General features: G+C 37.9%; 1 protein-coding gene across 1 annotated transcript; it reads left to right on the top strand.

Annotated features, from left to right (window-relative positions):
- The first annotated feature begins 1,328 nt into the window (after positions 1-1,328).
- On the top strand, positions 1,329-14,369 carry LOC104071325 (thioredoxin reductase 1, cytoplasmic-like). Its single transcript, XM_009586220.1, has 15 exons — positions 1,329-1,383; positions 2,879-2,988; positions 3,180-3,293; positions 5,192-5,264; positions 6,150-6,269; positions 6,682-6,824; positions 8,262-8,377; positions 8,486-8,711; positions 8,943-9,035; positions 9,496-9,572; positions 10,463-10,619; positions 10,816-10,923; positions 11,842-11,937; positions 13,475-13,609; positions 13,892-14,369. The coding sequence occupies exons 1-15, from the start codon at positions 1,344-1,346 to the stop codon at positions 13,952-13,954; spliced, it is 1,671 nt and encodes a 556-aa protein (XP_009584515.1). The 5' UTR covers positions 1,329-1,343; the 3' UTR covers positions 13,955-14,369.
- Positions 14,370-15,011: the final 642 nt, after the last annotated feature.

Below are 15,011 nucleotides of genomic sequence, written 5' to 3' on the forward strand. Positions count from 1 at the left end.
ATAGAGTTCTTCTGCCCTCCTCCCTCCCTCCCCCCCCCTTTTTTTTAATTTATTGCTCACTTGCTCACTTCCGGATGCATGAACCATGTTTCTAGGACATGTTCCAGTGATACTGTATCCGAGTTTATTCATGCAGGAGAAAGCAACCTTTTAATGACCAAGCATCTTTAGAATGCTTCTCCTGCTTAATGGAGAAGAATAGCAATTTAAGAAGTTAAAAAATGTAACTGTTACATTCTGGTATTAACTCTTTCAATATTTCACAAGCAAGATATGACTGATTTAGTAAAACAATGGCAAACAAGTTAGAACCACTCCTGCCTGATCCTGGAGGCTGAGGCAGATGTTGTTAAACAGTAAACCAAGAATCAGAGCTGGAAAAAAATTCAAGAGATCATCTAGTCTTGTCCCCTGGCTCACGGTAGGAGAAGTGGTAGTTCAAACACTTTGAAATGTACTTTGAAGCCACTCACTGATGAAGATTGTCATCTACCCAGGCAATATGTTCCAGTGTCTTGCTGTTAGGAAAAGCTTTTCCTAAAGTCTAATCTCAATCCCTTGATGCAGTTCAAGGCCATTAGTTCTTATTCCATCCACTACCACTTCTCTTCTTCCTTGAGGTAGCCAATTATTTATTTGAAGACAGTTATTTCTTTCCCCATCTTTTCTCTATGTTAAACCCAACTCGTTGACTCCTTACAGTAATTGTTTTCTATTTGTTCTAAAACTTTTCTGAAGTACAGCAACCAAAAGTGAAGGCAGGGCTGGTAGGCATGAGCTGTCCTAGTGCTGAGTACAGTTGGAGAGTATTAATTACCCTTTCTGCAGCTTTTTATAACACCCTTTTTTTTTTTGCATTTACTTGACAGTGTTTTGTTTTGCATGTTATCCTCTACTCCCTTTTTTTCTTTCTTTCCTTAGTATTTTCAAGGAATCTCACTGCTATTTTCTCTCCTCTTGATGTTTTTCTATATGGCAGTTATTCTCATGGCTTTTGGTATCTGTCAGGGATGTAGAAGTCTGCAGCTAAGCAAATTGTGTATAGAAACTTTTTCTTAAGGTAATGAAACTTGTATTGGAAGATTGCTGTGATATGGGATGCTTAATCTGAATGCTGTTAAATAGCCTGGCTTTAAGTGAGGAACATGCAAAACATAGAAGTAGTGCCAAACTTTACCAAAGGCATGTAGAGCTAGGCCCTCAAAGCATAATAACTGAGACTTAAGTTATCTGTGTATGTCCAACAACCAAGTTTTACCCTGAGCTGTGTTATCAGGTCTTGTGAAAGCTTTGCACTGGCATTGTGTCTATTTCTGTTGTAGGTGAAAGAACTCTTCCGCTCTATGCGTGTGGAGTACTATGCTTTGGAACTTGATGTGACTGGTAAGTAGAAGAATGAAAGAGGATATATAAAGCAATTAAATCTTAATATATTCAGAGATAAAATCAATTAGGCTTCAATGTAGATTTTAATACAGGATGTGTTTTTAATGTAACTGAAGGCTTTGACTCTCTGTACAAATCATCAACTGACAGAGGATGTGAGATCTGATTTCTCTCTGAGGACCTCTGTCTTTTGGGAAAAGGCCTGTGATATTTTTCTCCTACCTCAGGTTCTTTTGTGGCTTTAGATGAATTGTTAATGTTTGACTTGGTATATGGGTGACCTTCGCGGGGAAAGTTGCTGAGTCATTGGAAGGAAGAGTAAATTCCAGTACCTTGGCTGTTGCTAGTTTGAGGGTTTTTTTAAAGCCCAAGCTGCTTTAGTTTTAATGCATGTGTAATGCCTTATGCACGTACGTCCATAATGCATGTAGTTTTTAATGTAGTTTTAAGAACAAGTAGTTTCTAACATAATTCTTAGTAAACTCTTAATTGCACTGTTGGTAAGCTGTTGAGTGTGTATTATAATCATTTTTTTTTCTGTACAAAACTTAGCTTCCAATGCTTTTTTAAAGTGCTAATGCTTTTTTGAAGTGTTTGTGCTTAAGCAGTGTTTGGGGAAAATGTACTTATTTATTGATCCATTGCATCTCTTCTTACTTATTTTTACTTTTTACGGAAGTTGTGATACAGTGAACTAATTATAGCCCAAGATATGCAAAGTACAATGCAGTCATTTTTTTCTGAAATTACTCCTAATTAATAATGTATTTCTCTTGCAATTGCTCTGATTACTGATATTAAATAGGTACGGTCTTAGAGTAAAAAGATTTTAGTCAAAGTGATTACTGTAAATTCTCATTCCCGCATTTACTGCTGGACAACTGCTGAGAGATCCAAATTGAGCCTGTGTGTAGGTGCTGATGATTCAGATGACAGGTCAGGCAATGATAATCTTAAAACTGGAAGGTTTAAGACAGTGTGGTGAGTAGAAGTCTGAAGGCAGCTTTAGTAAGTAGAAGACCGTGCTCGTTCTTCCCATCCCTGTATTCTCATAATACAAAGCTGCTGGGCAAAACTATGTGCACTTAGAACATACTCCAAAACCAGACAATTCTCATGAAAGAAAAGCTGTCTGTATGATCTACTGTGATATCTGGAAAAGAATTTTTGTGTGGTACCAAGTGTGACACTGTCAGGAAGAGATTGATCAAGAATCCAGGGACTAAACTCTATTACTTCAACTTTACTCCATTCTGTAGAATTATGACTTGAAGCACCAATTTATCCTTAGTATTTAAGCATGCTCTTTTGAGAAGTAGTTTCTGAAGACTTGCGTATGTTCAGGAAGTCTACAAATGTGATGCTTATAATAGAATTGTTTTCTTGGCAGGTCTACAGTATATTGCAGTCCAAACCTTCAATACTTCAGGTTGTTTTAAAAGCTCTCTTCTTGAAAATTGTTCTATAATGTATCTGTTTCTGTTATTCTCAGCTGATGGGCCCAGTATTCAGCAAGTATTAGCAGAGCTAACTAATCAGAGGACAGTGCCTAATGTATTTGTGAATGGAACTCACGTTGGCGGCTGTGATTCAACTTACCAGGTAACTTTTCTTGAAAAATCAGCTGGAAATAGACAAGACTACTGAGTGAATTCGCTGCTTGATCATAATTAAATTTTGTGTGACTGGGTGATCTAGCTCAGAGAAGGCAACGGCATTCAGGTTTTGTTTGCTCAGAAATGCGTGTGGTAATTTGATTTTTATTTTTTTTTTTCCCCCACCCACCCCCCCAGGCTTATCAGGATGGATCACTGCAGAAACTTCTTGGGGATAGCAAAGATGCAGAACCTTATGATTATGACCTCATTATTATTGGTGGTGGCTCAGGTGGACTTGCATGTTCCAAGGTATGACGTGAAAATTGCATTAAAGAACAGGCTGTATATGAAACTTCTTCAAAAGTTAGTCTCTCTATTAATTACAATAGAATAAATCAGTCTATATTTTGATGATTATTACCATTCAACTTGTTAATTAATGAATCAGTAGTGGTCTAGTAATGTGCTCTCTCAGGAAATCATGGTCTGTGTGGACCAGTTTCTAGCCAATGCCTATTCAGGTTTCGATCCTAATAATAGGCTTTAGGTTCTTGGCTGAGGGTGGAACCAAAAGTTTAAGTATCTCCTCTTCATGTGTCGTACACAGGCACTTTAACACTTCCAAACAGTAATCTGGAAAAACTAAAGGCTATTCTTGAAGTACTTTTGACTGTTTAGGATTCAGGATCACCAGTCATCTAAAATGAAGTGCTTTTAGCTGTTCTCTCAAGGAGCTGGTTCACTCCTTAGTTCTCTTTCTAGCCGCTTTTTCAGAGATGGTAATAGAGATTGTATACCTCTTACACAGTTAGCTGTTGTTCGGAGTGCCTCAGGACCCAAGGTGTGGGTTCAGTTTTCTCTTCTACCTGAGGGATTTGAACACACACTTCCCACCTCTCAGCCAGATATCCTAACCATCAGTTTATGGTTTGGGCATGGTGATGTTATTCTTGACAGCCTTGGCAATTGCTGTACAACAACACAGTTAAGCATGCAACTTTCACTAGATAAATATAAGGCACGCAGGAGAAGGTGGCAATTAAATTCTTCAATTGGCCAATTGGACATTTTCAGAATGCTTTAGATCTTTCTTCGCAGTGCCTTCTGGGACATCAGTTATGAACTTGGTGATAATTACCAAACTGTTCTAAGTGGGAGAGGTCAGGTGTTCACAGAACACAAGATAGCTGGGTAACTCTAAACCTTGTTTGAGCCAGGACTACAGTAACTCTGCAGGAATTCTTAAACAGGTTTGAGGCACCTAAAGATTTGATACAAGCCCTTGAAGGATCAAACAATGGGTAGCTTCAATCAAGTTCCTGGTAATTCCTTGGATAGAGTATCATAGGATTATTCAGGTTGGAATGGACATTAGTGGGATGTCTAGCCTAAGCTCCTGCTCCAAGCAGGGTCAACTGTGAGGTCAAACAAGATTATGCAGGACCTCATCCATTTGGGTCTTGAAAATAGCTAGGGGTGGAGATAGCACAGCCTTTCTGTGAAACCTGTTTCACTAATTGAGTGTCCTCATGGTGTGAAAGTTCCTTATATCCATTCTGAACTCTCTTGTTTCAACTTACAGCCATTGTCTTTTGTCCCTCCACTGCTCGCCAGTGTGAAGAGCCTGGCACAGTCATCTTAATGACCTCCGCATAGGTATTGAAAGTTGCTGCTGGGTTCCCTCCAAATCCACCTTTTCTCCAGGCTGAATGTGTCAAGTTCCCTCACCCTTCTCATAGGGCGTGTGCTCCAGCCCCCTGAGCATCTTGGTGGTCCTCCATTGAACTGTCTCCAGTGTATTAACATCACTTTTTTCTTATTCATGAACATGCCAAGTCAGTCCTGCCCTCCTGAGAGAAGAGGAGAGCTAATAGCTTAAATACTGTTTTGGGTGAGGTAGAAAAGGATCATAGGCTGATAAGCCCATCTTGTACCCTCTTCAGATCATGGCTTTTTACAGTGTAGGATGATATGGATGCAGCATTGAACATAAGTATCCATTCAAAGTTTGGAAAAAAGTAATAGTTTTTGAGGGATTTGAATTTTTGTCTAGTGAAGGAGGTAGAAGAGCCGTATATGATAATGAGACTAACTAGCAAAAGAGCCTTCTATTAGTGCTAAGTATATTGTGACCATAAATGAGCAGACAGGCTTTCTTGGTCAGGCAAAATTTCAGTTATGCTGACTTGTCTCTCCGTCTTTTACAGGAGGCTGCTGCCTTGGGAAAGAAAGTAATGGTATTAGATTATGTTGTTCCAACGCCTCTCGGAACATCATGGGGTAAACTTCTTTTAACTTGTATTTTGTGGTGTTTGAGTGCCAGTGATACATACTGAGTTGTTAGATATTATGGATTTGTATTCTTAGAAATCGTGGCTGAATTCCTGTAGTTCTGGAACACAGATAACAAAGGAACATGTTTTCCTGGCATGCCTGCTTTTCTGGACAGTTATTTCTGTTTTGTGCATTGCTAACTCTCAGTTCTTTGTCAAGCGTTGTTCTAGTTCTGTTCACTTTCAAATTGTGTCTGGATAGTGTGTGCGCGCATGCAGGTTCACATTCTCATGTTTGTGGGGGTTTTTTTTGCCTTTTAGTTAATCTAGTTCTATTTCGTGGACAACTGATCTAGACTACCTCTAGAACAGTGTGACTCTATGGCTATGCATGCCTCATCTTTCCATAATTAAAGACAGCTGCTGTCTGACCTTGTTAATGCTATTGGCAGTTGAGAATGAGTAAGGAACTTCATTGGTCAAGTTTATTGAGTTGAGGTATGAATGTGCTTTCATAGCTAAGATTTCAAACAAATACATATTTCAAATTCCACATAAGAGGTGATACTAAACTCTAGGAACTCTGGGCTTTTTGCCTTGCTTACTTGCCAGTCTGACTAAAATCTAAAGCACTCTGGGGTAAGTATCCTGGATCTATGTTTAAGACAACACATGGTACCCTTCTTGGTTTGTAACCTGTTAAACTGAATACAAACTTGTAAGCTTAGTGTGTTCATTGTATTTTAAAATGTCTCTTACAACAGAAATTTCATGTTACGTGTGTGGCTATAGCAAACATCAACTGATATATGGGTGATTATACAAAGCACATGATAGGAAAAGCATAAATATCCTGTTCATGCAGGTAATAACATGGTTCTTTCCATCTTAGGACTTGGTGGCACATGTGTAAATGTAGGTTGCATTCCTAAGAAGCTAATGCATCAAGCAGCACTTCTGGGTCAGGCACTCCAAGATTCAAGGAAATACGGGTGGCAGTATGAAGAACAAGGTTAGTAAGAACACAGAGGACAGACCAAGACAGTGTACAGATGAGACTCTGAGCTTAACGTTGTTCTTGTACTTTGGACTTAGTAAACTAAAGGCAGAGTTCAGTAGTTTTCTTAGATGAATCCGAAGGCATCCTCCTTCTTGAGTCATAGAAATCTTTAGGATTGAAAGATAATCGTGTCTTGTTCCCTATATCTGAAATAAATGAAAGAACTTCTAGAATGAGCTTATTTCAGATAGTAACAAGTCAGGTAAATACTAGCATAGTAGAACAAGACTTTAATATGTATCCTCATTACTGATGATAATGATGTTTTCTTAGCATGATGTACAATGAATAAGACTTATGTTTTTCTTTAAGGGCTCATTGCACTTTGATTTTTTTTAAATATGAAACTAATATCTTATTTCAGTTAAACACAATTGGGAGGTCATGGTGGAAGCAATTCAAAACTACATTGGTTCTTTAAACTGGGGCTATCGAGTGTCCTTAAGAGAGAAGTCTGTGACATACCTCAATTCTTATGGAGAATTCATTGAACCACACAAAATTAAGGTATATGCTGTGTTTAAAACATTTAGTTGGGAAGGAAAACTCGTGTTCTAAAACTGCCTTTTAAAATCCAACAGGGAAAAGGCTTCATCTTGACATTGCCAACTTAAGTCAACTGTAGTTAAAAACTCATTTGTGAAATAAGTTATTGATTCAAATTATTATTGTACTTTAGTACATGCCACGGTGTTTGCAAACCTAGTAACTGTTTTGTAAGAGTAATGTGGGTATCTGTAAACTTATGTCTTGCATGAATAGAGTAAGGTGGTCTCAGTTGCTAACTTCATGACTGAGATCAGCAGCCTGAGGGAGTTGCGGGGAGGAAGAAAAGCTTTAGCTGTACGATTTTGCCACTTGGAAAATCTTCATACTAAAGCATAAAAACTATTGAAATTAAATACAGATTAAACACTTGCATAACAGTGCTGCTAGAACCTTATGCTGTATCAGCATAAGAATTAAATTGTCAGTTTTGCAAGACAAAACATATGCTGGCAATCTTGCTGTAAGTGATCATATTGTAGCAAGGTTAACTTAGAAGAAGTGCATATTGAAGACAACTGTTTGGTAGAGTATGTGTCTGAACCAGTCTGTTTTCAATATGAGTTTATGAAGGCTGAACTACATGTGTTTTAAACCAAGAGACTAGCACTGAAAAGACAGTAGTATGCTCAACTTACCTTATCTACCAACTGTTCTAGTGTCCAGGTATGCAGGTCATCTACTTAATTGTCCTTAGTCTATAAACGAAGTAGAACAGAAAGACTTTCAGAGATGACCTCCTGAGAGCCCTTCCAACCTGAATTATCTGATGACTTGATGGGGAGGAAGTTTCCCTTCATCTGTGTTGGAAAATAACTAAAGAGCAAGAATGAAGGTCAGATTTTGAGAGAGATGCATTGGCAAGATGAAATTTCCCAAGACCAAGGGCCTCTAGAAGTCAAATTAGTTTGAATTCATTTAAGGTTGGGTCTTAAGGCCCTCTGAAATCATGTAACTAGATCCTTTTTTTTTTTTTTAATTTCTACATTGGCCTAGGAACTAATTGATGTTATTCTGTCACGAGCATTGTGTTCGCCTTTTATTGAAAGTGGGGCGCAGAGGGGGCTTAATTTATTGTGGCTTTTTATAACTTGAAAGTAAAGTTGTTATGAACAAATCAATCTAAATGAGTAGTTGAAATGGGCAGGATTCAAAGAGTAAATGATTTTAAGTGCTCTAACTACTGTGAGGAAAGCCTGATAGTTTGTGACTTAAACCTATTATTCTTCAGTGACCTGCATGGCTTCTCTAAATGCATTAGTTCTTTTTTGAAACTGCTTGTTCTTGATTCTTAAACATATCCACAATATTTAAGGGGAGGATTACATAATTTTTTAAATTTTATCTTACAACCTGTTCCTATGATAAAAACTTCCTTAACTGTGTCTATATAAACAGGCAACTAATAGAAAAGGACAAGCAACCTATCACACAGCAGAGACTTTTGTCCTGGCAACAGGAGAAAGGCCTAGATATCTGGGTATCCCTGGAGATAAAGAATACTGTATTACAAGGTGAGATGAAAAGGCATAATAGACTGAACTTTGTCTGCTCTAGTGTTTGCGAAGACAAACGAGCTTGTCTTGAAAGAACCTTGAAACGTACACTTCTTTTCTTTTTAGTGATGACCTCTTCTCCCTGCCTTACTGCCCTGGCAAAACTCTAGTTGTGGGTGCTTCCTATGTGGCCCTAGAGTGTGCGGGATTTCTTGCTGGTCTAGGTCTAGATGTCACAGTGATGGTGCGTTCCATACTCCTTCGGGGCTTTGACCAAGAAATGGCAGAAAAAGTAGGTGCTTACATGGAAACACACGGCGTAAAGTTCATCAGGAAGTTTGTACCTGTTCAGGTAAGTGCTTTCTTCAGGTTTCTTCTCTCCATGCAAAATTACTTTAAACAGCACACACAGAATGCATGTGCTGTCTGGGAAGGTTTTGGCTGTGTACGGGAATAAATGTTTTATGAGATTAAGCTTTTCTTTTTACTGCTGAATGGTAGATTAGTAGGTCAAGGTTTAAAGTGACAATGTAAGTGAGCTCTGCTGCTTAAGGTCATTCTAAGCTTACAAATATTTATACAGGTTGAACAGCTGGAGGAAGGGATGCCTGGAAGACTGAAAGTGACAGCAAAGTCTACTGAGGGACCAGAAATGTTTGAAGAAGAGTTTAACACTGTAAGTATTTCTGCATTTGAAATAACTGAACATAGCAGCACATGAAAATGTATTAAAATACTGTAAAAGTTGTTCAGGAAAAAAGCAAAGGGAAATCTTGCTTGAAAAATTGTTCACATAAATTACTGGCAGAAAAAAATACGTGAAAATTCAATATTCTTCTTCAGTTGAGCCCTGACAACAGAATGGGCGAAACTTTACGTGCCTGGAATTTAGTTCGTATGAACAGTGTTGTTGCTTCTGTCTTTGTTCTGATATTAATGTTTTGCTGTCTGTTGCATCTCTGAAACAAGTTGTACATGGAGGAGCCTGAACTGTTGGTGGGTCTTCCAAAAAATTTTTGGAAGAGTTACTTCAATCCTATGCTTCAGTTTTTTCAGAAGACAACCAAAGGAAGTGTTAGGCTGATAACGCTTTTCTTGCATAAAATTATTTCATTTAATTTTGGGGTTTTTTTTAGGTTTTGATAGCCGTTGGTCGTGATGCATGTACCAGAAATATTGGTTTAGAGACAATTGGTGTTAAAATCAATGAGAAGTGAGTATTGCTCAACTCCCTTAAACCACTGAATGTGATCATTTTTTTTTTTTACCTCTAACAATACCTATGATACTGATGCTTTATTTTTTTTAAATCCTCACTCTTATACCTGGCAATTATGTGAACCTTTAAAACCTTTTCTCTCCTGGATTTGAATACAGTTGTCCATTAACTTAATTTCTTTAATATGTATTTCGTAAAAGAACTATTCTGAATGAGTTAATACCTACTTGTTGGTCACTGTGCTTAAGGAATAGATTTAATATATTTGCTTAATTTACTTAGAAACTACAGCTTAATATTCTGTTAAATTAAACATTTTATTCAGCTCACGTGGCAAGTTAATCTAGGGATCCAAAGAGACAGCAAACTACTTACTTCCTACAGATTTACTTTTTTCTTGTTTCTCCCTGGCATCAGTGCAAAACTGGTGCAAAGGAAGAGGCAGGATTATGTTGTTCAGGAGAAAGCTGCTGCAACCTGATCTTAAATTTTTCTAACAACTTACTAAGCCAACTTACTTAAACATGTGAGTGATACAGCAGCTCTTTTTCCCCATAGGGGAAAATGTACATTGCAAGCTGTATAATAATCAAGTAAAAGATCGTAAGTCCAAAGATGTCTGAGTAACTTCATTGTCATCAGACACACTGTCACTCAGGTCAAAACTGGCCTACTGAATACTGACTTAGCCATGTGTCAGAGTTGGAGGTAATTGATGCTCTGAAGAGTTTGCAGTTGAAGTAAAAAAGGCATAAGCATATTTAATAAAATGTGCTCAGTAGTTAGAATAACATCTTTGTAGCAGCACTTCTCCCCTGTTTTTTGCTGAGCTCTGAGGAAGGTTATGATACTGAACTCTATTCTCTTTTCTGTTTGTTTTAAAGGAATGGAAAAGTACCTGTAAATGATGAAGAACAAACCAATGTGCCTTATGTTTACGCTATTGGAGATATATTGGATGGAAAGCTTGAACTTACTCCAGTTGCCATTCAAGCAGGGAAACTGCTGGCCCGCAGGCTTTATGGTGGTAGTTCCACAAAGGTAAAGCTATAAGAATACAACTTCAACTTATTTCTATGCTTTTTGCCTCCAAATTGCAATAGCACGAGCTGATTTGTCCACTTGTCTGCGGGCACTGCAAGTGTTTTGGGAAAAAAAAAGTGCTAATACAACTTTTCCTGTTATGTACTGTATGGAACTTGCATAGTCTAAAATAAATTTTGTTTTTTATTTTTAGTGTGACTATATCAATGTACCAACGACAGTGTTTACTCCTTTAGAGTATGGCAGTTGTGGGTTAGCTGAAGAAAGAGCCATAGAAGAATACGGAAAGCAAAACTTGGAGGTGAGAGCACATGAGACTTGTTTAACTTGTAGCTTGAGAATGTTTTTCTTGCGCCTTGCTGCTTTACACTCAAGGCATAGTATTAAAACAAGTTTAGAAGGTTAGCTGGATAGGTCTTTGATCGTGGAAGTGTTGTCATCTGGCTAACAAGGTATTGGACTCCCAGAAATCCAGGACTGGACTTGATAATGCTAGAATTGTGCATAGCTATTTGCATGCTGACGAGAAGCATTTGACTTCAGGAGGCCAAACTCAGGTTGCAAAACTGTAGGTGCTTTATTTTGTTGTCGTGAAGAAAAGACTTACTGCTGAAGTATACCAAACTCCTGGGATGAACTGGCTACTTTCTGCTTATTTACTGTACTTGAATTGGGAATTAATTTCTTCCTGACCTTTTCTTATGGCTATAGGAGTATCGGGCATAACTTCCCTGTTTTATGGTAATTTCTGGCTTCTGCACTTCTCTGAAGAGTTTCATTAAAGCTGTTTGCATGTGTTTGACTTTTTGTGTTTGACTTCTTACATCTTTCAAATACACTTGGCATTATTTAGCTTCTGCTGTTACCTGTTTTGCAGAATAGGTTTAAACTTACAAGAAACCAGATACTAATTTTGTGCTGCTAAAGCACTTCTCTTTCTGAAAGTATGATCTTAAAATGCTTGTGTGTCTTATAGCTGTTGCTGTTTAATAGAGTACTTAAATCAGGGGTGCATGGTTTGAGGCAAGTCTTCCTCTACTGACTTTTGGAGGATGGACTGCTTGGGCTGGGGGCAACAAAAATCACTGTCTTGTCTAGTACGAAAATCTAATGGGTTAAATGTCAAACCACCTATTTGTAAAGACATTAAAAATTAGAATTATGTCTGACTGAATTAATTCATCAAATTCTAATGCTCTTTTTCTTGTCATCCTCCCAGGTTTATCACAGTTTGTTCTGGCCACTTGAATGGACAGTACCAGGCAGAGATAACAATACTTGTTATGCAAAGATTATCTGCAGTAAACATGACAACGTAAGTAGCAAACTGGAATGGATATGCTGAGTGTATTCTTGAAATTTCTTTTTAGACCAGCCAAAAAGACTAGTGTCTTTTATTTGACCTGCCTGAGGCCAGCTCTACCCATTCTGTTAACATAAGTATTTAAGAGGTCTAATCAGTTTGGAGAGAGCTGATTGTTTTGTTTTGGGGTTTTTTGGTGTAACAGCTGTTTGAGCAAGTGGTAGCTTTACATGTTACGAAACTTCATACTGAGTTCCAATTTAAGGATAGATTTGTGAAGAAATTCGCCAAGGTTTTTCTTCGCAGTGGGTTTTGAGTAACTGTAGTATCTGGTGTCTTGTTTTAGGTTCCTGGACCTTGTGGTTTTTGCTTTTGCAAAGTGCTGAATTTTGTATGTTTAGTAGAAACTTGGAAAACATGTGGTTGGTCCTAGAAAACTCGGGGATGAGAAATGGGAATTTCTAGTGATCAGTAGGTTCTTTTGTTGCAAAAAGTGCCAATGCCATCCGGTATTTTTCCCCAAAACTATCTAGGAGAACAGACAAACAAAGGAAGATTTTTGGTGTTTAAAATTACTTTGGAGAGAAGGAATGATATGATGAAATAGCATGGCTTTTAAGCTAAGAGGAAGTAAGCTTACTCTTTTCCTTATTAGCCCACCTAACCCTTTCTCAAAGACTGCAGAAAGACTCAAAGTTCTGCTTTTATTGGAGCCTCATTGGAAATAATACAAATGAAAAGAACGCAATGGAACGAGGGACTTTATTTAGATTTCTGTGAAAGGTTTTTTCCTAGGATGCTGGAGGGGAATGTAAGGTAAATAGTGTATTTAAATAGCTTGTATTATGAGGAATTTGTACTCTATCTTGCAAATCATGGCCAGACTTGGGCTAGGACATCTCTGAAGGTATGGGAACATCCTGGGAAAATGTTTTAAAACATTGTTTGTATCCCTCTTGATAAACCAATTAATGAAACAAATTGAAACAAACCACACCCATTTTTAAATTGTTTTTGTAGCCTACTGCCATCACTCTAGATCTTGCTACAGAGAGAGCTTGCTCAAAATTCAAGTCTATAATGTTTTCATTTTCCTTCTGGTTAACTGCTTGGGGAGGAAGGGAATAGCCAGTGAAGCTCTTCAGCGTCAGATTTTTAACAAACAATATAAACAGGTCTTCGAACTGACCTAATTTCAATGTAGAAAAATAACTTTAAGTCTGAACATACTAAACATGCTGTGTATCTATAAAATCATAAAAACAGCTGACAAAACTAGAATCTGTTTCATTTTAGGCAGTGTCTTTGAATTAGTACTGTGCAATGATTTTAAAACTCATTCATTTTAAAACGTGTTTCATTCTGCTGTAATGGACTGAAAAGAACTGCAGAGCTACTTTCTTCAGAGTAGTTCATTTCTTGTTAAGACTCTGCTGTTGACCTCCTTGCGTAACATATAATTTTTAGTGTAGTGGGAGTTACATACTAGAGCTTTTGTTTTAAACTTTACCTAGTACTAACTCCTGTTTTGTTCTCACCTGTCTTAAAGAATCGTGTGATAGGATTTCATGTTCTTGGACCTAATGCTGGTGAAGTTACCCAAGGTTTTGCTGCTGCAATAAAATGTGGTCTCACCAAAGAATTACTTGATGAAACAATTGGTATCCATCCAACTTGTGGAGAGGTAAGGGAGGGGGAGGGCACAGCTAGATTTAAAACCTGCTTTTGAAGATGGTTACCTAGATGCAAGGAAAGAATACTACATTGTATTTTATGAGATTTGCTTAACTTCTAACCATAAGATATTGACATGTGATAGAAAATGTGTTAATTTGCACGGCAACTTGTTTTCCATTGTAACAGTTCAAAGAAATCTAGTGTTGTTACTTTACACGAGGAGACCAATAGCCATGTGGATGATGATACAGAGTGACAGTAAATAAGCTGCTGTTTTGGTGTCTTACAGGTGTTCACTACAATGGATATTACAAAATCTTCAGGACAAGACATCACTCAAAGAGGCTGCTGAGGTTAAACCTGCTGTTTTACATGTTTTCATGTTGTGCACACTTGGTTCTGTGGAAGCCCTAATACATCCAACTGCTTTGCTGCAAAATAAACATTTGCATCAGTACCACTGTATGTAGTGCAGCTGGGAGTGGTGCCGTTGTGAGGCTTCCTCAGTAAATAGTGTTGCAAATGGAAACAGTAATACAGCAGGGAAATCTTGAACTGTAAATCCTGACTTTGCTTGGAATCAGCACTACTGTGCTTTTTTGATGTTCTGGCTCGGAACCTTATTGTGAGGTGAGCTACGACTGATGGCTGCCATGCAAGGTTGGGAGATCTCTTCATCCGGTCAGATGACTGAACTCTTCCTGAAGGAAATTCTTAAGTTGCACAAATTAAAGCTAGCGCTTGTAGGCTCCAGTGTCTTGTACAAATGCCTGAGATAGAGGACAAATATATAATTGAATGATTCTTGCCAACAGTTTACAGTTGACTGATTTATCTTTTTTGATGCATTTTCTTTTACTTAATTGTATATTGAGTTGAGGCAAGATGGCACAAATAGGATGCAGTGTTGAGCAGTGCAGTTCAAGCACTAGTCTCCCACTTCAACCAGTCTAGAACTTCAAAGTAATGTAAGATATCGCTGCTGTTCACATTCATAGTTGTTTGACCTCAGGTGACATCATGTCTTTAAGATAAAAATTTTGGTTGTAGGCATCTTGTGTGTCAGGGTTGAAGAGCATAAGCGCAAGACCTTGTCAATTTATTCTTGCTGTTTATGACTCTATTTAGTGCTAATAGTTTCAAATCTGGTTTCAGCTCTGTAATGTAAAACATCACAGAACCCAAAACTGTAGGTCTGTACTCTTATGTGGAGTATTAAAGTCTTGGAGGAGCAGGGTCTGAGAGTAATCTGTCCCACTAATATAGTAGGTGCCTGCTCGTGATGGTAGTAAGCGTTGCATAGAATTTCTTTGAAGCATGTGTTGCAGCAGAGAACAATGACTTGGTGTGCTATCATGCTTTGTGTAGTGTTGTGTACAGTCTGTACTCTGAAGCATTCCCCTAGCATT

Source organism: Fulmarus glacialis, unplaced genomic scaffold, assembly GCF_000690835.1.
Source record: "Fulmarus glacialis isolate BGI_N327 unplaced genomic scaffold, ASM69083v1 scaffold40359, whole genome shotgun sequence".
Lineage (NCBI taxonomy): Eukaryota > Metazoa > Chordata > Aves > Procellariiformes > Procellariidae > Fulmarus > Fulmarus glacialis.